Source organism: Teleopsis dalmanni, chromosome 1 (assembly GCF_002237135.1).
Source record: "Teleopsis dalmanni isolate 2A chromosome 1, ASM223713v2, whole genome shotgun sequence".
Lineage (NCBI taxonomy): Eukaryota > Metazoa > Arthropoda > Insecta > Diptera > Diopsidae > Teleopsis > Teleopsis dalmanni.
Window position 1 is genome coordinate 206238419 of NC_051846.1, and position 25676 is coordinate 206264094.

Genomic DNA, 25676 nt, shown 5'->3' on the forward strand with positions numbered 1-25676 from the left:
TTTTTTCATATTATTTTTCTCGGATAGATAGGTTTTTAATCATACTTTAAGAATGTGCACCTTTAATTTGGATCAAAATGAAAATACTGAAAGCTCATAGCCCAATCTGATATCAAGAAATTCTAAACGAAAAATATTCTGATCTTCATTCGAAAAACTGATGCTCTGTACTTGGTTAGGGGTACTTGCTAATACAAAAGATATACCTATTACGATCACTGAATCCTAATAGTCTTTTTCAATTTCATTCTATTGTATAACTACTTAATTATACAATTAATTAATTCATTAATTTATTCTAATTGTATAATTTTCCACTAAATATTGTGTAGACATAAAATTATTTTATTGAACACTATTTTATCTCAGTTACAAATATCTCAGTTGTAACAATATTAATTTAAGAATGGAAGCGCAGTCATTTAATATTAGCATATCAACTTACAGAATCTTAAAAAGTTAATAAAAAATAAGTGATGTAATACTTACAATAACAACTTAAATAAAAACAAATCAGTTTTTAAGAAATATATAGGTACAATATATATATCTAGGTACAATATGTATACTATAATATAGCAGAAGATCGGTGTAGACAGATATATTTCTTTATTGAAATATTAATGTTTAATAGACCATTTTAAGTTTGATAATCTCTCTGTGTTCGATTTTTTTTAAAATTTTCTAACTCTATATTTAATTTCAATTAGAAATCTTAAACATAATGTTAACAAATTAAACTGAATTTTCTTATAATAAATTATTTTTTACTTACCATATTCAAAAAAATAATAAAACTTAATAAAATGGATAAATTATTTATTTTTATTATACAAAATTAAAGATATCAACCTAAGAGAACTTTACTTGGCGAACAATTTAGATACTCTACCTTGATACCTTGACCAATGCAGATCTCTAACACTTTCTGCAGTATATGTCAATATACTGTGGTATTTTACTTACGAATCAGTATGTAAACTATGGTATATAGATCTTTATGTTTCACAGTTTATAAATAACATATTTGATCATATCTTACTTGTTGTTGTGCTCTCCTTCAGTCCACAAAAATACGCCATATATCTATTAAACATATTAAAAAAGGTAAAATCTCTCAGTTGGTATTATCCATCTTGCTATATAAAATAAATTTTAAGGATTGCTAAGGACCTTTACTTTCTTTTTATTAAACAATGCTATTATTTTAATGTATATAAATACATTATTATTGTATCGGCACGACAATAAGTAGGTCCGTCATGCTTATGAATTTGTAGCCATTCATAATAGAGTTCCTCAATTTATATGGGATATATGCCAAACTTGTTTGTTTGGAAGCTTCAATGTTAAAATTCCTTGAATTGATTAGGATTATGTGCCAGGTCCATGGACTCCCAGATTTCGATAGTTGCATGCCTTAAACTGGCTGCACATGAGCATTTACTCTAAAAGTGATTAATTGTCTCTTAGTGAAATAAAATTGTTTTGATTTGTTTTTTATAATTTCTGTAATCCACAAAACTTATCTTAAAAACTAAAATCACTTAGATATCTACATAATTATTATTGTATATTTTATTATAGTGTGTATTATTTAGCTATAATTAATGTTTTATTAGCTTAATTATTTTAAGTTTTTTCTCCGACTTCTGTATCGTACATAATTTACCTAAAGAGCTAAAAATATTTCAAATAACAATAATATATCTAAATATTCCTTGTATATTATTTGATATTTAATGAACATATTTTTTCTTATTTTTATTTTTAATTTTTATAAATTAAAATTCCACACTAACTTGTATTTATTACTTCTATAGCATGTAAAGACAAGTTTGCAATTAATTTGCTTCTATATATACATATGTTAATATAAAGTATAAAGTATCTTTATTGAAAATGCCAAATGTGTATGGCACTGCATTCCTAAACAATTTGTTTTTAACTTCTGCCATTTAAAATGTTCACCAAGCCATAAATAAGCTTGACTTAAATGTGCAAAAAATCACATATGCAAAATAAATTAGTTAGATAAATGACAATCTTCTTTTAATTATAAATAAAGATTAAATTACATAAATATATATTTAAAGCAGAAATACAAATAAATTATGAATAATTCAATGTCAGTCGCGCACACGTCGTTTCAATATGAAAACAGCCAAACTACGTGTATCTCAAACCGCTGTGATTACAGCATCTATACAATTTTATTAGCTTTGGAAATCAAAACATTTCAACTTCATGGGTAGTCAGTCACTAGCTCACTAGCTGAAACGCAAGTCCACAACGCCAACGCTTGCTGTGGTGATTCAATATTTGCATTCGAAATGATAAACCCATTTGAGCTCATAGTTTTCCAAGCCAAAGTAAACAAATGAGCTGAGATACTTTTTATATGTAATAAGCGTATTTAGGTTAAAAAATAAATATTTAAAGAAATTTATTTTGTTTTTTTTTGCGTGTTTTTGTATGAATATCTCAGCTTATGTGTTGATATTACTAAATATTAAACCTGCTGGCTGGCTGCATTTGTTTACAGATACTTTTGCTTTGAATGCTTGAAGTAAATGCACTCAAAACTGATTGGCATACAAAAACATTTTCAAGTTGCGCTTGAATTTAATCAATGAATTCAGTTTGCGGTTTTAAGGATTGTTTGGCATTTTTGAAATATTTTTGAAATTAGTTTGTCTTTGGACTTAAGATAAAATATCTATTACAAAATATTTTTAAGCGAAACACTTAAATTTTACTTTTTCAATGACTGAACTAATTATCTATAATATCTTAAATTATTGATGCTATTTTTTATAATATTTTGCAAAATTATATATAGCAACTTTGATTTGGTTATTAGTTTCCTCCATTATAGATTTTTGCATTTATTGGTACACCATGAAGTATGAGTAATCATTTTTTTACTTCGAAACTGTGTCAGTTTTTCATACGTTTTTAATTTATTACAAAAAGTGCTTAAAAGATTCAATTTTTATGACTCATTAAATTTACAAAATTACAAATACTGAACTCTATATATATTGTATAAATACACATAAAAGTTTTTATGTTGTTTTTTTTACAAAAAGCATGTTCCATAAAAATATTTTAATTTTTATTTAATTAACGCGTTTGACTTGATGGAGTTATTACCTTTAATTATGAATTTTATGTCCAAGTAGGTAAATTACAAAATAGTTACTTTTTCTTTTAAATTGCAATTATGTTTTTATATATAATATATTTACTCAATTCATGAAAGTAACATTCATAACTTATTTAAAATTTAAACTGAGTTTCATTTAATTAAATTTAAAGCTTCTCTCTTACACCGAATAAGTTTTAAAAAATTTTTATTTTATTTTAAATTTTTATTATATATTTCATAATATTATATTTTTTTAATATTTATGTAATTACATAATAATTTTATATTCTTTTTATGCTTTAAAAAGTTATTTTAAGTTTTGGTGCTTTAAAACTTTTATTGGTATTACAGTGGACTAACTTCTTAAAGCCCATATTCAGTGAGTCAAGTTATCTAACTATTATGAGAAGGATTTTTGTTACTAAAAAAAAAAATATTAAAATATTAAATCATTTAAATTATAAATGAAATTTAATATAAAAGGTTACATTTTAAAACTTTCTTTTATAGAAAATTAACTATAGTCAGTCATTAATTCAATTAATTAAAATAATATAAAATGAATTTTTGTTGTTGTAATTCACTACTGTTCGAAAAACCTCTTTTTAAATTAAAGTTAGTGTAAATTTAATTTACAGTAATGAATAATTGCTGCAAACTATAAATAATTATATTATTAATATTTTTAAGTACTAATCAAAGTGATTAAATTGTTGATTGATCAACTTTAATTAATTAATTATATATAAGCAAAGAAATAGCGCATAGAAATTTAATTATTATTTAATTATTTTTTAATTATTATTAGTTGTACATATATTACTCATAAAAAGTTTAAATCATTGTGGAATAATGAAAATAAAAATTAACAAAATTTTATAAAATTATTTTTGAAAGTCGGAATAAATTTATAAATTTTTATATATATTATTTTAAATAAATAGTTTTATTTTTTTTATTACGATTTTAATTATATATTATTTATTTAATATTATCATTTATTATTGTGTAATCTGTGTAATTTTTATATTATATTTTTTTAATTATATGTAATTTATATTACTATTTGTTATATTTACATTTTTATATATTATGTTAATATATATTGATTATAAAATATTTTAACCATTCATCATTTTAAATAAATAAATATGTTAAGCAATAATACATACATAAATAATTTTTTTCTTAAACCACTTATTTATGTTATGTATGTATTGTTGCTTAATATATTATAATATTTATTTTACTAAAGTAATATATTATACAGTAAGTTATATATTATACATTAGAGTTTTTTTAAAATTCAAAATATTAAAATGTTTTAAATATATTTTCTATACATAAATAATTATATTTATCATAAATAAAAATAATAACTACTTTTTTTAAAATAATTTTTTATATATTTTTAGTACTTATAATATGGACTCATGTATTTTATGTTTCATATGATAAATTATATATTTATTTTAAATATATTTTCATATATGTAATCACACTTTTTTAACGAACCAAAAAAAAAATTAAATCTTTGAAAATTTTGTTTTTTTTAATTAATGTTATAAAAACATTTAATTTTGAAATTATACTTAAAAATTTATAGTAGCAATGTTTTCTTAAATAGTTGATTAGAAATTTAACTAAACTAAAAATAATATTTAATGATATTTTTTATAAAAAAAAACTTAAGTACTTGTTCCGACGAAATATATTATGTAATTAAGTTAATTTTTTTTAAATTAAGTTTAATTAAAATTATAGCTGCACACCAAAAACCCGCTTTTGTAGTTTTCTAGACATTTGCACTCTTTTTTACACAGAAATCAAACAAAAAAATCTAAAATAAAAAATACACGCAAAACACAAATTAAAACAGAAAATTTAATAAAATTTATTTAAATAATCCAGCAAAAATTTTAAATCCAATTGTCAATAAAAAAACGAAACAAAATATTTTAATTTAACACAAATTCTGAAAATTTTGCTTCCACTATCTTCCAGCAACGCGCACCGACTGCGAGCTTGAGCAGCACCGCAGTTTCACGACGACCTGCATTCAGCGTACGGCGGCGTATAATTAATACAACGGCAACTGGTTCGAACTCCGCAACAACAACAACAGGAATAACTACTACTAACAACAACAACAACAATGAATTAACCACAACGACACTAACTGAATTGCAAACGACCTCTAAATACAATCGTAATCGCAGTAGACTACCAGCAACAACAACTCCGGCGGTGTCATCATCATCTTCTTCGTTATTGGCAACAACAATCTTCGGTTTTAATAACAATAATAAAAATTACCTTAATTCAAAATTTAAAAAAACCAAATTGGCTACATCATCCAACGATCTTAACACAGCTTCATCATTATCGTCTTCAACAGCATCTTCGGCAATAGCAACATCCGCCAATGACATCACGCAACGACCGTATATTGCTACGAAATATACTTCGCCAGCATTGCGACTTAAATATCAATCCCGCCGTCTATTACCAACAACAACGACGGCAATTAATTTAGAAGAAAGTGGTAAGTGGTGAATATTATTTGAGTAACAACAATAAGTAAATATGCGGCCAAGTGCTTTTTAATTAGGGAATTTCATGAAAAGGTGAATTTAGATGTAAGTAGGATTTGTTGAGTTGTAAAAATAGTATATGTATTTTATTTATTTATATTTATATATATTTATTTATATATATATTTATGTTATTTATAATGTGTTTAAATATTTTCTACTCGCAAAAGTGGGGTTATTTCAAAGAACAATAAACGAAGTATGAATTTCAAAAAAAAAACTCTCCACTGAAACGTAATTCATTGACAAAATATTGTACATCTGTTAAATGATTCAGTCCAGAACTACTTATTAAATAATACAATATGTTTTTATTTAATTTAAATTTCTTAACTTAAATTCATAAAAAGATGTAATGAATTAAGTATTTTTTATTATCATTGAGAAAAAAAATATTAAATACATATTTCGTCCAATTGTCTTAAAATAACAACTTTGTTCCAAAGATTAATATGTCAGACCTGGTCTCATTCAATAAAATTAAATAATACTTTATAGTAAAAAAATATAACAATTTTATATAAATATTTTTTTTCAAATGAAATAAAAAATAATAACTAATAATTTAATGAGTAATTTAAAACAATAATTGATTAATAAGCTCTTTCATTTATATTTGAAAGTAAAAATTGTCATAATTTACTTAAATGGTGATCGTAAATTATTCGACATTATTATTTTTTTACTTATAGATAATATAATATACAATATGATTTATTATACACACACATAAATTATGTTATCATAATTGTGAAGAAAAAAAAGAAGCAAAATATTTGTGTTAAACAAAAATATCATATTTAAATTTGATTGAGCATAGGTTTGGTTAGGTTATACCGTCGATCCACTTAGGCCTCTTGGCCCATTGTGTTTGATTGACCATAAGAGCTTCTTTGTTATATAATTAATATTTATTCATTTAAATAATGTTAAAATTAATAAAAATGTACGTATAATTAATAATTTATTATGTTATTTGTAACAATATATATATGTACTCATATAATACATTATTTAAGTACATTTTAGATAAATTGTTTACAATTCTGTTAGTAATGATATTTCAATATAATAGTTATATAATAGTATTTTATTGTATATAAATAGTGTTAAATATTAAAAAAAACATTATTTATTAATTAAATTTGAAATTAAAATTTTATCATTTTTGCAAATATTAGTCACAGACGCACCACGTACACAAAATCCACTTTTTAAACGTCGTTTGAGCCATACGCTAACGGCCCATGCTCCAGCCACGACAACAATTCAAACAACCACACTTACTTCAAGCGTATTCCCATCTACAGCGAATCCAATTGAAGCACTTACAACAACCATATTCCTTGATGGAATTGATGATGCCACAGATCAAATAGCTAAATCGAGCATACATACAAGTCTTTTCAATCATATTACAGGACAAGCTGAAGAGGATGACGAAGATGGAAACGTCAGTGCCATAAAATCAATACCAGTAGCAGCACCATTAACACGTCACGTTACTACACCACCGGAAACAAATTTCAATTACGAAAAAGAAACTAGACGCCGTATGGACGTATCACCAAAGGTTTCTATAACTACAACACCAACAACAACTGCAGCTCCAACAAGTTAGTAAATTTAAATGGTTTTTACATGTAACAGGAAATTAAAAAGCAAATTTATTAATAAATCAACTTGTTTTTTGCATAAAATAGCTAAACCATCCATAAATCGTCGGCCACAAAAGACCACGCCCACTCAAACGACAACAGCAAACACACGTAAAGTTAACACATTTATCAATCGTCGTCAACCTCACAAGTATAGCGAACCAATTGATCAATTTAATATTAAACCTGGTAAATCTGTGACGAAAACCACATCAAAACCACCACCAGCACCACCCAAGCAGACTTATCGACCAACTGAGGACTATGATTACTACGATGAGGATGATGAACCCGTTATTGGTAGCACAAAGGGTCAAGATGTAAGTTGTAATAGAATTTCAAAATTAATTTTTAATAAATTTAATTAAATTTTATTTAAAATAAAGCTTAAAGTAATTCTGCACGGCAAAGGCATAATTGAGTGTCTGGACCAGGGTAATTTCCCGCATCCATTATCATGTCGCAAATTCATCTCATGTGCCAAATTCGAAACGGGCGGTGTCGTCGGCTGGGAATATACTTGCCCGAAAGGTTTGAGCTATGATCCAGTGGGTGGCATGTGCAATTGGGCTGCTGGCCTAGGCTGTAAGGAATAAAAAATAAGTTGAAGTTTTATTAAATTTAAATTAAACTGGCAGCCTCTAAAATATAAGAGTATGTGTTATATCTATAAAAAAAAATTAAAAATATTGGTATTCATAAAAATGACGAAACGAATTTATTTAAAAATTTATTATATTGTTTCGATGGAATTGACTGAATTTTACTGCCTTTTACGATTTATTAATCAATTTATTTAATATTAATATTTAAAATTAGCAAAATTCGGAACGTTTTAAAAATTTATATAAAAAGATGTATACTTAAGTTAACTGTTTTATACTTTAAGCGTTAACTAAACTTTTATTAATTTAAGTAAATTAAAAAATAATATGTATACAAAATTTATTATATTTTAGTTTCTTAATAATGATTTTATAATTGAATATAAATTTATAAATTTTTGTTTTTGTATTAAATTTTGTATTAAATAATCTAATAAGCCCATAACTTATGCCTAAAATAAAGAGTAGCTTATTTGTTTAATATATTTTAATTAATGATGTGTGAACTTATTTAATCATTTAGAACAGGGCTATCCAGACCAGATGCGATCGCGGGCCAATACAAATTACTGTACAGATTGGAGGGTCGCAGAAACAAATACTTACGTTCATAGTTGTTATTATAAATACATTTTTTTTTTGTAGTGAGGAGGTGGAATGCTTTTTGCACCGTCAAATCGAACGTCGTCGGAATGGTGTGTCCGACTCCCTAACTCCTTAACCCCCTCTTCAGCGAGACTTGTTCCCCCTATGAACCGCTTTCGCATTACTTTGAGGAGGATCTCTTTTATGTTGGCATTTCAAGCCACGCTCTTTTGATTTTCGATCTGCGTCCAGACCACCACTTTTCACCGCATTTTCTTGGTATCCACTCTATTTATTATATTTCCAATTCTATTATTATATATATATTATAACGTTATAAATGCGATTATAATGTCAAATTTAGTTTTATTAATTTATCAATTTAAATTCATTTATTTGGCATATCATAAAAATAAAATAATATGGTTTTACCAGCACACCAAAAGATATATTGCGTGATTGTAGTAGATTAAAAACAAGTGGCCCAAGGGCCGTACTTTGGACAGCCCCGATTTAGATCATTAATGTCCCATTGTTTAGGTACTTAATATGAAAAAACTCATTATATATAATTTATCTGCATATCTTTCTGTTTTTTTACATTGAAGAACTTAGATCAGCAGTTGTTAGAAAAAATTAAGTCAATATGAGATACTTTTATTCGTATAAGAATTATCACTTATTGAATAAAAATATAATTATCCAAAGCAAAACAGAATACTCTGTTCCAATTCAACTGTAATGATAGGGGATAGCTGTCTTCACATAAGACAGCTCTAATTTATATATAATTTACTGTTTTTCGAATGAGATTTATCACTTATTGTAAAAAAAATATTACTTTTAAAAACAGAATGTACAGTTCGAGTGAAGTGTACAGATAAGGGAAAGCTGTCTTTATAAAAGCGTTTTCTTATTTATATATCATATTATATATCATTCTCAAAGAGTTAGTGAACTTGGAACATTCTCCATTTGTTATGAAATTACACTTCCTAAATGAAAAAAAAATAAGGAGTTTTTTTTCTTTCATTATCTATCTTTTATCTATTATCTTTGCAAAAAATTTCAACTGAAGATATTTTAGTGAAAGTTGTATTTATAATTAGTTCATCACCAACTCATATTAAAATTGTTAAAACAAGTTACCCGTTCAAAAAGTTTCTTCCTTATTTTTATTCTCTCTCTTTTAACTGTCTTCTTCTTTTATCTATCTTTTATCTTTTATAGAATTTGTATTTATGCTCAGTTTATTTCACACTTCATGAAGATACTAAAATGAAGGAAATTCATATGATAAATGTCCACATGTCATCAAGAAAGGATTTAAACAGACATGTTGTTCCCAACTTTATCTCCAGTTAGCCAATTTTTTTTTTTAAACTATTATCTCACAAAAAAACCACATTCATTTATTTTGTAAACTTGCAAATGTATTTTTCTAGCTAAAAATTATATGAAGTCAGTAACATGAAATGATAGATCAACAAAAATTTCGGTAATGAATTTTAAAGCTTCGATGATATTTCTGTTCAACAGAAATTACTTTTCAATTATCATAAACCCATATTGTTCCATATCAAGTAGTTTATTGAGATTTCATTTGAGACCATGGTTGATGAGCAGCATGATAGGTTTGTTTCTCTGCTGGAGCACTGCGACCGAATGGGCTCTTGGGATTCACTTGAAGAATGTAGTCACCTTGTGCGTCGAAATCGGTTTTAATACCCATATAAGCGCGAGGACCATAACCATTATTGTTCTTGTATTGGTTGAGTGAATTAGCTGGAACTGCAGGGAAGTTGCGTCCATTTCCTGGACGTACTGATTCAGCAAAGTAACGTGTAGCACGCATGGAGGCTTTAACAATATTTTTAGCACCGGGTACATTTACATTAGGACCATTGGGATAAAAGTCAGCATCACCAGAGCGAGTTTGAGTACCTAAACCATAAGCAGAGGTGTGGATAGCATCAACAAAATCTGCATCACCGCGTGCTAATCCAACTAAAGTATTTGGTTGTTTAGCATAAATTTTTGATGGATCCAAACCAGTGATGCGGCGCAATTTGTGTCCAGTTAAACGTGAGTATTGACGGCCAGCTTCACCGGCAACATGAGCAGCAATACCTTGTCCAATGATATGTACGGTTTCTTCAGATACATCATTTTCGTTGGTTAATTGCACTAAGATTTTGCCGATCATACCACCAGTACGAGCAATATCGAGCATGGCAATGCGTTTCAAGTTAGTCAATTGGGAACCCAAGTCAATTACCTATTATAGAAGAATAATTGCATATGATAAGTAAGTTGAATTTAAAACTTTATAAGACTTATAAGAGACATTTTACTTACGACAATGTTGCCTTTGTTCTTATTGCTGTTCTTTTGTGATTCGTTGGAGTCTTCTTCGCTGGAAGAGCGTTGGTTCTTATCGTAGTCACTTTGTTGTTGCTGCTGTTGGCCACTGTAACGTTGTACGAAAGCTTGAACCAACTTCCTATTAGCTTTGGAAACAGTCTGTGAGGTTTGTGGTAAGCCAGTAATGAATACAATAACTTCCTCATCACCAAAGTTATCCTGTTGTTTAGCTTTTTGAACGAGTTGATTCAATGTGATCTGTTCCTTTTGGCCATTGGCTTTTACAATGTATGTTGGAATGTCATTGGCACTGGGAGCAAAGCTTGGTTCTAAATCGCGGGAAATTTGTGACAAGTGATCTTGAAAAACAATTAAAAGATTATATAAAATGTACATCAATTTGTTACAATGATTTACTTACAGAGGCTATTGACTAATTCTGCACCTTCCTCGCTAGGCATGTTCTCCAACTGCTGGATAGTGACTTCATCAACTGAGGGCAAATTTTCCAAATCTGACACCGACAACCATTCACTTGGCTTCAACTTGTTACTCAATGAATTGCCATGTCCCTTCATCGATTGGCTTGGAACAGCACAGGCAGCAACCAAAAGGCATGCCACTAGGCAAATAGTGCTCAAAGGATTCATATTGGTCAGTTTGCCGATATTAGTTGATTGTTTCGCTCAAATAGGTGAACTGTGGTTGCGTTTCCTCTACTTGCAGGTTTATATACCTAAAACTTTTAACTTTTGTCTTATCTGTTCGAAATGAGATTTTGCATTTAATATCGAAAATTGCTGAATTTTCATTTATTTATTTAGATTTTTTAATCAGAAATGTAGAATAGAAATATTGCATTCTCGTGTTGTTGACTTGCCGCTGTGTCATTGAAACGGTCATTGACCAGGTCAGTCGTCTGATTGCTGATAGTTACTTAACATTTGCCCTCCTCTTTCTACCGAACTGCAGCTTCAGCTTTTCCATTATCAACTATCAAGCGATACGCTGGGAAAATGCTTTTACTGCAAACCGCAATCAATTTTTTCGTTTGTTAATAACTATTAATATTTCTTAATAATTTATTTAAATTGTTGCAATTGCTTATTTGATTTTGTTTAGTACGTAAACAAAAAGTAATAATAACAAAACGCAGCAAACCAACTTTGCGATCATCGACACTTTTGAATTGTCGCAATCAATTCCGGCTGAAATGGTTTGCCGATTATTACTTCCCAGGAATCAAATTTCAATATTTTGACAAAATAAAGACCATTCTTAAAAAATATGTATGAGACAACATATCCGATTTTCTTTATTTTTATTCACACTTTGTGAACAGGAACTTTTACATAACAATATTATTAACTTAAAAATTATAATACTTCCTCGCACTTGTCATCTAATATTGCAAATCCACTCCTAAATATAAGAAAGACAGTAAGTATGAAGGCTATCTCATATTCAAAAACTGTTTACTTAGACCAGAATTTAGTATCTCAATAATAAATGATATATATAATTTCCCGAATAAACTATTAGCCAACCCCAATTCCTTTCATTATGATTAAAAAATCTATACAATCTGCAATCTAATTAAAGAGTTTTTAAATAGCACTCAGCTACCTCCATGAGTTTTTAGGCTGATTATTCCTATTGCAATAATATCATTTATGATAAAATTATTTCTGTGTATAACTAAATAAAACGTTAGTTAATATATCACTGAAAGGTGTTTCAATATTTAACGAGAAAAAATATTTCAATATTGATTTAAGATAATAAATTAAAAATTTAGATTAGCTGAAATGGCTTTATATTCTAACAATAAGATCTTACTTTAACATATAGGTCAAAAGTCCTAATATTTATATATACGCAATAGATTTCATGGATTCCATTATATAATTATCACTTTAAGTGATTTATTTTTACATTTATATACTAATAATTTATTCAAATTTTATATATAAAGTTCTTCAAGCAGAAACTTACAAATTGTTATAATCCACTTGTGTATAGGTTATATCTGCATGAACCATAAGACTGCATTCAGTTTCTAACACAATATATTTTATTGCTTCCTACTTATATCCTTATAAATATCTGTATGTGTATAGGTTATATCTGTATGAACCATAAGACTGTATCCATTCAGTTTCTAACACAATATATTTCATTGCTTCCTACTTAAATCTGTATGAATATCTGTATGTGTACAGGTTATATCTGTATGAACCATAAGACTACATCCATTCAGTCTCTAACATAATATGATTTATTGTTAAGTATATTTGATAATTAGTATATATTTATTATATGTACTATATAATTAAATTCTTTGAAAGATCTACGATTCCTTACGCGTTGGCGACTAGTATCGTATTAGATGAAACGATGAGCTGTATAAGCTATACCGCAACATTGACATAGTTAAACGCATAAAAATTCAGCTGCTTCGCTGGCTTGGTCATGTCGTGTGAATGGAAGAAAGTACTTCGGCTAGAAAGGTGTTTAATACGGTACCCGCAGGTGGAAAACGCGGTAGAGGATGTCCGCATCTTCGTTGGAAGGACCAGGTGACCAACAATTTGGGTGCGTTCGGTACTACCAACTGACGATAGCAAGCAACTAATCGGGCTGATTGGCGGAGGCTATTAGACGCGGCCAAGGACGACTCACGTCTGTAATGGCCAACTAAATCATTAAGTAAGTATATAACCATATGTATAATATTTCTGTGATATAAATGACTAATTTCAAGGAAATTATTATTACTGAACAAACTGTATTATTATAGTTTATTTCATGCTATAAGTAATCCCATAAGTTGAATTCTAATGAGAAGTAATGAGGTTACTTAGAATTATGAAGTTTGCCGAAGCAAATAAATCAAAGGGATATTGACTTTAACGTAAATGATTCGAAATTGTCTTCGTTAAGTTTGGTATAACTTCTAATTGAATCTAAAGGCCAGTATATCACCCACAGATATAAATAAAGGACTGGAAACATGTTGTGAAGGCAATTAAATAATCATCGATCAATTCATTTGTTGTTACTTTCAATGTAAGTTAAAAAATGGAAACCATTGGAAGCAACAAAAATGTGATGATGGCCAGCTTAAAATGATGGCCAGCTTAAAATCATGGTCCTGAATTAGTGGAATATATTGCAAACAGAACTGTTATACAAGACAATTTATGTTTAGTTTAACGTTCCGTATTTTATAATATGGATTGTTTAATAATTGCTGTACTTGTTAAAATTGTGAAATCTTACTACAAAACTCAATTGATATAAAAAAGTAAAGCTATTTAATAGTAAAAATTTCTTTAATGAACAGAATTGTAAATAGATCTTGATATTCTATAAATAGTTTATCTTTTTTTAAAGGTGCCTATGTCTTATATTTATATAAGATAAGGCAGCATGGAAGCGTGTATTCAGGAGTTTAATGATTTAGAATGACAAATATTTGAAAATTTATATTATTAATAAGTTCTTTTTTAAACAATTTACTTCTTCATTATAATAATATTATTTTAAGTTTTTTATTAATAGTTAAATTGTAGTCTTTCTATTTTTATGTGCTGTTTAAGGAAATCATAAAAATATAAATATTGTTTTCACTTTTCATATATATCATTAAAATGTTTAACAGCCAAGGAATAAGAAAATTTACTTTCAATAATTAATAAATAAAATGAATAATATCATAAAAAATGATTGGCATATTTTAATTCATATTAAATATTACTACGTCTAATATTAACCCCTTTTGAATCAGAACTTTTTTCATACTTTTGTTTTTGTTGTGAAATTGTTTTTGTTGTACTTACATACAATACAGAGTATTTGTAGAATTAAATAAAAATTTAAATGCAATCAATTAATTACGATTTCTGATTACTAAAATATCGCACGTTTTAATTTTTGCTTACTTCACAATCAGCAACGAAAATCCTAGTCAGCAATTCTGCTCCAACTGTGAACGCAAATTTAAGTATAAAAGCTCATCGAAACTCATTTCGAATTATAGTAAATTGTTTCTGCTGTTGAAAGTAGTTCTATCCCGGCATAAGTGACCAAAAATGAATCCATTGAAGACTTTCTGCTTAGTAGCTTGCCTGTTGGCAGCTGCTTTCGCTTCACCAGATCCAAAGCAACGCTCAAATTCTGGAGAAAATAACTTGAAGCCAACCCAATGGTTATCGACATCAGAATTAGAACAAATTCCTTCAGTGGATCAAATCACCCTACAACGTTTGGAAAATATGCCGGTTCAGGAAGGCGCTAAATTGATCGAGCAATTGTGTAAGTAATCGTTTAAAACAATTAATATTTATTTTAGTACTATTTCTATAAAAATCTTATCCATACAGATCATTTGTCACAAATCGGCAACGAATTGCAAGCCAGCTTTGTACCCAGTCCTAGCAATATTCCTGCTTACATTGTTAAACCCAATGGCCAAAATGTTAATGCCAATTTGAACACACTCGTCGATATCGTTAAACAACAACAGAACTTTGGCGAACAGGAAGTCACCATTTTCATCACCGGTTTACCAGAAACTTCCCAACCTGTTGCCAAGGCTACAAGAAAATTGGTTCAAGCTTACATGCAACGCTACAGCAAACAACAACGTCAACCAAACAAAGAATACGATTACGATAGCAAACAACGCACTTCCAGCGAAGAGGACTACAACGAAGCATGGAAATCACAGAAATCTGTCAGCGGAGACCTCATTGTAATTGATTTGGGCGCTACCCTCAACAGCTTGAAACGTTTCGCAATGCTCGATGTTGAACAAACCGGTGAAATGGTCGGCAAAGTCTTAGTTAAATTGACAAACCAAGCTAACATTCCACGTGAAATCATCCATATTGTATCCCAAGGTATTGCTGCTCATGTTGCCGGTGTTGCTGGTCGCGAATATACTCGTTTAACTGGTAATCAATTGCGTCGTATTACCGCTTTGGACCCCTCAAAGGTTTTCGCCAGAGATCCAAAAACTTTAACTGGCTTAGCTCGCGGTGATGCTCAATTAGTTGATGCCATACACACTTCAGCTTACGGTATGGGTACTCGTCTACGTGTTGGCAATGTTGATTTCTTCCCCAATGGACCATCTGCTGCCGTTCCTGGTGCCACTAATGTAATTGAAGCAGCTATGCGCGCTACACGCTACTTCACTGAATCTGTTCGCCCAGGAAATGAACGTAACTTCCCAGCCGTTGCTGCCAGCTCACTCAAGAATTACCAAAACAACAACGGACATGGCAAACGCGGTTATATGGGTATCGCCACCGACTTCGACTTAGAAGGTGATTACATGCTGCAAGTGAACTCACACAGCCCATTCGGCAAAAGCGCTCCAGCACAGAAACAAAATACCTATCACGGTGTTCACCAAGCATGGAAAAACGCACGCAATCAGGATTACGAATAAACTCTTCTCAACCAAAATTCGAAAATGTTAAAAATGTAATGAGTAGTTTATAGTTAATATGAAAACTTCAGTGTTTAGTCTAAATAAATGTATGCATTTCTTTTAAAAAGAACTTTTTTTCTTTCATTTGTGTGAATTCTTTAAACTGCTTAAAGGGATGAAATTTTCTTGTGGACTTACAATTACTTACACCTTAGTTAATAATTTAAAAGATTAATATTTTAATCTAATTTTTCAAGTTCTATAAAAAGTACTTCTTAAATTATTGGGTTAAACATTAAAATCCTTTAAGAGAATAAATGTTATTTGTTTATTGAAAACAGAATCCGTATCTGGTCAATTATGAATACGATATAAAAAATGATAATGATATAATTAATAATGATATAATAAAATAAATATATAAACATATAGAGATAAATAAAATATAAATGTTAAAAATTCTTTAAGGATTTTATGTAGTCAACTTTAAACCAAATATTTATTAAATAAAACGTGTGCATGACACAATATCGTATGCATTAATGAAACGATATACATAATTAAATAATAAAATAAATAATATAAGCATAATATATTAAGTAAAATAAAGATGTCAGAATCCTTTAAGAAATAAATATTTATTTTTCGAAAATATAACACATATCTTATCAACATTAAAAAAAATGTACACTTAACGTTTGCGCTACTACATAATAAAACATACATAATTAAATAACGAAACAAATATATAAAGATAAAATGAATATGGCAGAACCGATGGTAACATAATGGTAGTGAAATTAATTATAAAACTTATGTTAAATAAAAAATAGATTTAAAAAAAAAACGTGTTTAAACTATCACTCTAAGGGAAATAGTAAATTATGTCGATATGGCAGCGAATTTTGGTATTTACCAGAATTTCGAGTAGGGTAAATTAGATAAAAATAAAGTAAATTAGGTATTACCATTGTGGTAATTTTATAAAATATTTAATAAATAAATAAATAAATTTGAAAACTTTTAACCAAAAATAATATATAAGTGCAATAAACAAAAAAAATAAAAATTTACATAAATGCAGTGCAAAATATCCCTAGGAAATTTCAATTTACTTTACCTCAATTTACTCGAACTCGCACACGGCCGTAAATGGTGTTATTAGTATATCTGTGAATATATAAATAAGTTTATAAAAACAATGAACATTTTCACATTAGTTGCACATCTCCTGTGTTGAACTAAATTCGCCGTGTATTACATTCACTATTTTTGTCCTTCTCATTTCTTTTCGCCGCGTTGCAGGCGCAATTGTTTTAAACGAACAAGAGAAAAACTTCAACGCTTGTTTTAACTATTTTCATTTATATTGTAATATATAATAGTAATATAATAATAAGTAATATAATAGTAATATATAATGGTGAATCGAAAAGCAAATGATTCAGGCAGAGATACAAATGCTGAACTTGCTATAAGTTATATACGTGAATTTAGTTTGCAGGCCGGGCGTTATCGCACTCAAAAGACTGAAGAAGTGCTACTTATGATCAATCGATCTGCATCTGTATTGTCTACCACAATACAAGCACAATACTTTAATCCTTTGCAATTGGAAATCTCAAAATTCTTTATTGATTTGCATGCAGTTATGACAGCACTACCCCCAGATTCAGATGCGTTGTGGACATGTGTGACGCTGGTGACCCATTGCATGCGTAATTTAGATGCTCGTCGAGCAATTATCGAGGAATATCGTTTTGTGCCGATGTTGACGTTAGTGCTAAAGCGCACGCAGGCTGAAGACAAAAGGCGTCGAGTGTTGGTTTTATTGCAAGAGCTCACTTATGGCATACGAATCACTTGGGAAGAATCATACTTGACTACATTGTTTAATCAATTGATTGGCATAATAAACAATGCGACTGATGGTGATGAAACTGATGCTCTGGTAGCGCTTTCAATCATTATAAATTTAATATATAAGAATTTTGTGGTACACTTTCTCTTCCTGCGCACTGTAAACATATCGAAATTAACACGTAAAATACTGAACTATGGCATGTTGGCGAACAAATTGCTAATAATATTATCAGACGATTTTAATGCACCTGATGAAAAGTACATGCAAACATTCCTGCGAACTACATTTTCAACAATTGATGACTGCATCAGGAACTGGAATGTACCACACTTGCGTCACATTGTAGACTTCTTGACAGATTCCTCCTCCAATTGTTACCTGCACAACGCTTTGATGAATTACACATATTATGTTGAGGATATTGAACGAATACTTGAGGTTTGTAAAAGCAAGCTTTATTATATTACATTTGATACAACATATCGTATGATCATTTTTAGAATCTGGAAAATGTAACTGACGGAAGTGACCCAAATGAAGATTTACGCAAACACCAACATATGTCACTAGGTCTAATATTTCAACTACTACGTTATATATTAAATCTAAGCCTAGAACCGAGAACAGATGGTACTGAAAACATAATTAGTATTGATTCCAATATACCTAGATTGTATGAATTACTTTCATTTTGGGTTAGCTCTGATATATGTGGTGTCGATGCAATCAACCTTTTGGACACATTGGTTCTAATAGGTAAAGTTTTTGTAAAATGTTTAGATCTGAAAATATATTTAATCTGTTTGCATTTCAGCCAAAAAAGATACATTATCACAACGAATTTCTCGAGATCCTGCTCTTGTTATACAATTAATAGCCATTACAGAAAACACAGAAAGCACCGCTCAGCATAAAAGTGCCATACTGCAATTCCTTCTAACATTATTGCATCAAAACAAAACGGAAAAATTGATTTTGTCAAAAATTACGGAGTCGTACTTTGATAAATTGCTTGCACCATTACTCGCCAGTAAAACGGAAACTTCTGTGACCACAATGGCCATTGAAGAAATAGAAAAGTCTATATTTTGTTTAGTGTTATTAATTAATTTTGCTAGCATAGCTAAAAAGGCATATTTTGAAAAATGCTGCATGTTATTGCAGATGCAACAAATACAATACTCTTTAGCCCGTGGCATACTCAATGGCGGCGAAACTGTAGCCTGCGCGATATTCAAAATTTCACAATTCGAACACTTCCCGCAAGCTCAAGTGGCAAAAGTAAGTTTGTCTAACATTTTTTATATTAATGCATTTACATAAAACAACGTTAATATTTTTGTTTTGCAGGAAATTTCAAGTTTAAACGCTTCATCTAAATATATGACGCACACACCTTCAAGTGAACAATGGTGTAATATAAATTCCATACTCAAAAGTCATAAAAATCTTGTAAGTAAGGAAGTTGAAGAACGTTTACAGGCTCTGATTGAGTTGCTATCGAATGCACATCGCAATAATCAATTGAATAATATTGCGACTTCTCATGTGGTTGAATTATTAAACTATAATGTGCAAAAATTTGAGGGTATTGAGAGCAGCATGCGCGATCGTTTGGATGCAGCAAGCGCTGAAGTAAGCAGATATATGTAGTATCTTTTTATCGTAAATACAACATTTTCTTTTTAGATAACGAACTTAACGCAACGCATCAATTTACAAAATGCTGAACTACAAAAATATCACACATTAAATTTTGAACTACATATCAACCAAGAAAAGTGAGTTTGTGTATTGTAATAAGATCCTGCATTTATTAAAGCCGGTATTTAATAATTATCACTTCAACTTTAAAAACAGAAAGTTTATACGCAAGTAATTAGACCAGCACTACTGTACGGATGTGTTACATATAGCAAAGCCTCAAATACTACCATAAAGCAATTACAGATAGCACAAAACCTGGCTTTAAGAAGACTGTTTAAGATTCCATTGTATATTAGATCAACAGACATACATAGAGATTTTAGGATTGACTCAGTGAAAAAATATATCAGAGACAGAGCTCGAAAATTATTCACTAAAGTTGATATTTAACCCCGCCCTAACAAGCCTCAAGTCCACTTCTGGACTCTCAGGAAGATATGCTGATTTAAGGTCCTTCATCAACTAAAAGACAAATAAATGATATGATTTCTTATTCTAGTTAAAGCCTAGTGTGGGGTAGACATAAGCCCCCCAGCCATTATAGAGTAAAAGTGCGTAATAGCACTAAGTCAAGAAGAAGAATCAAGAAGAATAATAGAATATTTATATTTTGGTTGCTTATGCAGTTATAGGCTCTTAGAAATTTTTAAAATACATACAAATGTGTTACCATAATGTTTCAGTTGGAAAAATTTAATGATATTCAGACTACTGCATGCATATAACCCCTATTTAAACGAGAAAAAATTAGCTTTCTTATTTATATGTCCCGAACAGTAACAGTGTTGTTTAGCGTGGGTACCTGCCATGAAGGTTTAAGACCACGATGCTCTACAAACGCCTGTATCAAGTTAATGCGCCGATAAGCGTCTCATTGGAAATACTAATGAATTTGCGCTGGTTACTTTTTGAAATATAAATAGTTTTTCACCATTTTTTATAGAATAATCTAAAGTCATACAACTAATGCCATTACTGCACCCTTTTCTGTGGTGTGATGAAAATGTATTTTTAAACATTTTTTCCCTAATTATATAAACCGAAAAATAGACTTACTGCTAGATCCTTCATATTTATATAAACTGTAACAAGAATATAATTTTTTTTTAGTTTGCAAACTGAGTGTAAGGATTTAAAAAAACAGAAGGAAAATCTAACAATTAACTTAACTGATTTAATGAAGAAATTATCTCAGAGCACTGAATCCTTGCAAGTCAGTGAGAAGCGTTTAAGTGTTAAAATATCCGAAATGATTGGTGAGTTTATTTTTTAAATTAGTTCTTAGTCAGCTATTAAATATTTTAATATTTATTTATTCTAGCTCTGCAGCAACAACACAAAGAACTTATTGAACAGTTTACAAACAAAACAGAAGAACTTGAAAAACTGCAAGCAACCTCCAAGGATAATGTAAGCTTTAACTTTTTAAATTCTCATTGGATAAATACGTTGATGGACATATTAAAGCTTTACACATTATACAGCTTATCTTTAATTAATAGTTTTCTGTTATTATACCTCAAAGGTGTTTCCGTGTTGGGAAGAGCTGAAGGTCCATGGTCTCCTATAAAGCTATATGACTCTGGGACGTAGACAAAACCGATCTGGAATTTTTTTTATAGTTTTACGATTGATAGTTTTCTGTTTTTTAGCCCACAGACATTTTACCTGTTAAAAAAGGTGAATGGGACATGGTCCGACTGGAACTTTTTAAAATTTTCCATAAATCTGAACTACACTTACACTCATTATTAATGCTATTAATAACTTTAAACCGTAGATTGAAATGTGATTTCCAAAAAAAAAAAAAGATGGCACCGTTACTTTAAATTTTCCATTATCTCCCGTTTCAATACATGAGTTTGTCATTTTTAAGATATTTATCTTCATTATCTAATAAATAGTAGGAAATATAAGAAACCGCTTATTAAAGCAAGTCTGGAATATTTTCTCTTTGTCCCGAATATTACAGTTTATTTATTACCAGTCTAAATTCGCTGATTATACGTATATCTGACTTCTTTTGAGATCTTTTATTTAATATAGCAACGAAACTTACAGGCCTGGCATAGTCACAGTCAACCATTTTTATCCACTATTAATGAACGCTACGATTAAAATGCATTTTATTAAAAACAGTTATAGAAGTTGCTTTAAAACTTTTCATTCGTTGTTGTTCATCTTTTGCTTTCTTTTATAAAATTCTTAATCTCTCAATTATGAATAGAGCAATGCCTGAAAAGAAAGCAGTTCTAGAACAAATAATCTACAACCAACCATACTTAATTAAGTTCGTTTTCATTTTATTCTGTAAATAATTATATTTATTTTTGATTTTCTTAAAGAATTTGATTAATTAATAGCTACATTGGATTAACTTCAAATTGTACATTGTCTTTTAAGGTTGTGCGTATCGAAAAGCTTAAGAAGTCACTTGTTGCATTTGAAACAGATATCAAGGAAAAGGTTCGGATAATTGACGACCGCGATCGCGAATTGGCTAAATCTCACAAAGCTCTTGAGGAACTTAAAGAAGCCAAAAAGAAATCGGAGGGTATAATAACTGTGCTAGAAGGCCAAATTCAGGAAAAGAATGAAACGATACGAAATTATGAGATGGAATTAAGTGAGACTGAAGAAATGCGAAAAACGATAATGAGTCTTATGGAAAGTAAAAAGCCAAAAAGAAAATAATTTTCTTTTTTTTTAAAATAAAATTAGGTTTTTAATTTTTATACATATGTACTTCATGTTATGTGTTATTGTGTAATTTTTTTAAATTTACAAAACGAATTTTATTTTAATAAATTATCAATATTTTATTTTAATAAATAATCAATATTTTAATTTAATAAATAATCAATATTTTATTTCCTAAGCAGTGTGACAGATATCTTTATTTTATATAGTGTAAAAATTAATTAATCTATCCTTCCACCCAGAAACTACACGGGATTATAAAAAAACCTCAAATTTGTTTTTAATTCTAAACCAGAAAAAAAATCTCGATAATCCACTTTTGAAGTATTTTATATAAGTCGATCGGGGAGTGTTTTTTAGTAACTGCATGGATCTACTTAACATATTTTCTACAAAGACGCTGTTCAAGTTGCCAGAATAAGAAGTCACTTGGTGCAAGTGTGACGAATATCATCCAATGAAATAAACAGCTTTTGGTTAAATAAATGAATATAATATGCGATATCTTGATAAAAACCAATCGTCTGTGGCATATACAATATTATATAGGTAATATTCTTTATAAGTTATTTGGACTATAAGAGTTTTTAAAGTATTCAAAACGATAAACTACTTTAATTCTACTTTAACATTACAAGTATATAATTTAAAGAATGTAAGAGTTAATATACATTTATTATAATTAATATTTTATTATATGACACGCTTGCTGATATTAGTATAACCAATTCCTACACATGTCATTAAAACTTTTTGTGCGCCTGGTAAAGATTCATCATCGTCTTCCGCATCAGGATTTTCTAGTTTAAATGTTACGGAAAAGAAATCTCGCAAATGTTGTAAAAAATGAATTGTATACGTTGATAATGGGCCTGAAAATAATGATAATATAGCTTTATTATTTTTTGTCTGTTGACTGACGTCAACTATCCGCACCTGTTAAAAACTTTGAAATATTTTTTTGACCTAAAGCCATAAACAATGCAACTAGCCATTGAAATGCTGAGTCACAACAACCACCACGATAAATTTCATCTAACAGTTTCATTGCAGCTTCATTACCAACATCTTCAGGAATGGAAGCGGTTTTCTAATAATTTGAAATAAATTTTTATTTATTATATTCTTCACAATAACATAAAGAACAATCTCATTTACCTCTTTTGATTTTGAAATAGCCTCCGCCCCAAAGACAACACCATCCGTGGTTTCTGCTAATAGACACACTCCAAATCCAGCTGATTTTCCTGACAGTTTACCTTTATTATGGTCTGAATATATGTATACATCAGGTAAAAACTTAAGCATTACTCCTTTTGCGGACTCAACAGTACGGTTAGCCATAGCAGGAGAAACCTTACATGCGTATACAGTTCCACGTATTCGTTTTATCATCCCTTGCTTTTCAAACTGAATACTACGTAGATTTTTACGTACCGGACAACGAAACAGTACTTCTCCACCACCAAGTGGTTGCACACCTCTTTGAACTATTTTTAATTCTAAACCCTCGTCCACAACAAGGAAGCGTTTTAAAACCGATAAAGCAGCGCCTTTTATATGATCCACTGTTGGTGAATCTGCGCTATTAGTTACACCCTTTAATGTTACATTCAATGGATTTTTACAAAATGGTGCTAAGGCGATAAGTGCATCTAGATAATAACCAATCCCTCGCTCAGTACAGCAATCATGCTGAAGTTGACCACCATGTAAAAGTCCTGGGCTAAAGACTACCGCTGTCCCAGCAGGATTTAATTCAATTTTAGTGCCATTTGTTACTTTATCCAACAATCGTATAAGACTGATTTCGTACTCTTGTATACCAGGTGTCTCTTCGTTATCGGAACGTATTTGTGATATTTTCACTGGTTTGCCACTAAGGCAAGACAATACTAAACGTTGCTTTAAGAAATTGCTCCCATGATATATCAGACAGTTGCCTTCCTGTGCAATTGGTGGCATTTCAAATTTGTTTATTTACTGTATGTTTAAACGCACGTGCAACTCAAATATAAAACCAAAACAAAGTGAAATGTCATTAAATGCATCTATTCACCGTAGTGCTTTCTGCCATTCACAATATATACGAATGTGTATTTCGTGTGAAATGTAATGAAAATTTGACACTTGTTGCGGTGACGTGACTACAATCATTACATGCTCCATATAAATTGTTATAAATTGCTCTTAACATAAAGTTGTTGTGTATAAATTGAGGTGTATAAAATCAGAGATAATTACGTCACTGCAATTGTTATTGCTTTCAATGCAAAATGAAAATTTGTTACTGACAGCTTATTTCATTTTGCATTGAAAACAACAATTGGTGTGACATGACTGCAAACATAACATGTCACCATCAACTCATGTCCTTATTACGTGGAGAGCGGCCGTCTTACTATATATTTTTGTTCTGTCGTATATGATGAGTGGATTATGTTTTTTGCAGTTTCAACAGTTTCAAATAAGATGTTGGACTTTAATTTTGCCCATAATCGATATATGTCACATCAAATGCGATAAAACTTATTTTTATATCTATAAAACATAAATATTTAGTAGAGATATGGGAATGTGATTGTAAAGTATGCAGAAGTTATTTAGTCAAACTTTTAAGTTATGAAAAAGTGAAAAATTAGATTTTGGAAAAAAACTAACTAATATTTCATATATCTACAATTTTATTACACATTAACTTGGGGTACTTATTCAGATTGAAAATGTATTAAAAATGATATTTTATTTTTTCTGCTACGATGTTGTTAAAACTAGATCAATTGTTTGTTTACAAATTTGGTAGCATTTAAGTTTTTTTCACCAAATAAAAAATATGATTTAGATAGAAAATTCAATAATCTTTCATTTAGTATATACCTCATAATTGTATGTCGCGTAATAGCTGAAATATTCAAAAAAAAAATTAACAAAAAAAACTGATTTTTTAACTTAATTTATTAAAAAAACAACCAAAGACCGCAGAGAGACATTCATCTGAAAAACAATAA

The 25676-nt window shown here is 29.3% G+C and overlaps 5 protein-coding genes across 5 annotated transcripts in view; 3 read left to right on the forward strand and 2 right to left on the reverse strand.

Moving 5' to 3' along the window:
* The window catches only part of LOC119671504 (mucin-5AC-like), a 531335-nt gene extending 523228 nt beyond the window's left edge, over positions 1-8107 (forward strand). Inside the window, exons 10-13 of the mRNA XM_038082174.1 lie at positions 5156-5696; positions 6927-7361; positions 7449-7723; positions 7790-8107. Coding sequence (XP_037938102.1) covers positions 5156-5696; positions 6927-7361; positions 7449-7723; positions 7790-7999 — 1461 coding nt within the window. The 3' untranslated portion in view covers positions 8000-8107. The remainder of the gene's footprint in view (positions 1-5155; positions 5697-6926; positions 7362-7448; positions 7724-7789) is intronic.
* A 1897-nt stretch (positions 8108-10004) lies between these two features.
* LOC119671527 (vitellogenin-1-like) lies at positions 10005-11670 on the reverse strand. The gene is made up of 3 exons (XM_038082205.1): positions 11379-11670; positions 10952-11316; positions 10005-10871 (listed from the first exon to the last, which is right to left on the reverse strand). The coding sequence occupies exons 1-3, from the start codon at positions 11605-11607 to the stop codon at positions 10182-10184; spliced, it is 1284 nt and encodes a 427-aa protein (XP_037938133.1). The 5' UTR covers positions 11608-11670; the 3' UTR covers positions 10005-10181.
* Positions 11671-14988: 3318 nt separating this feature from the next.
* Positions 14989-16527, forward strand: LOC119671528 (vitellogenin-1-like). The gene is made up of 2 exons (XM_038082206.1): positions 14989-15274; positions 15343-16527. Exons 1-2 carry the CDS (start codon positions 15052-15054, stop codon positions 16413-16415), a joined length of 1296 nt encoding a protein of 431 aa, XP_037938134.1. The 5' UTR covers positions 14989-15051; the 3' UTR covers positions 16416-16527.
* A 1278-nt stretch (positions 16528-17805) lies between these two features.
* LOC119671530 lies at positions 17806-22697 on the forward strand. The gene is made up of 8 exons (XM_038082207.1): positions 17806-18699; positions 18762-19017; positions 19076-19542; positions 19612-19896; positions 19951-20042; positions 21079-21224; positions 21290-21378; positions 22372-22697. The coding sequence occupies exons 1-8, from the start codon at positions 17818-17820 to the stop codon at positions 22660-22662; spliced, it is 2508 nt and encodes an 835-aa protein (XP_037938135.1). The 5' UTR covers positions 17806-17817; the 3' UTR covers positions 22663-22697.
* Positions 22698-22877: 180 nt separating this feature from the next.
* On the reverse strand, positions 22878-24852 carry LOC119671531 (probable RNA 3'-terminal phosphate cyclase-like protein). Its single transcript, XM_038082208.1, has 3 exons — positions 23827-24852; positions 23605-23758; positions 22878-23540 (listed from the first exon to the last, which is right to left on the reverse strand). The coding sequence occupies exons 1-3, from the start codon at positions 24631-24633 to the stop codon at positions 23362-23364; spliced, it is 1140 nt and encodes a 379-aa protein (XP_037938136.1). The 5' UTR covers positions 24634-24852; the 3' UTR covers positions 22878-23361.
* Between the last annotated feature and the right edge of the window lie 824 nt (positions 24853-25676).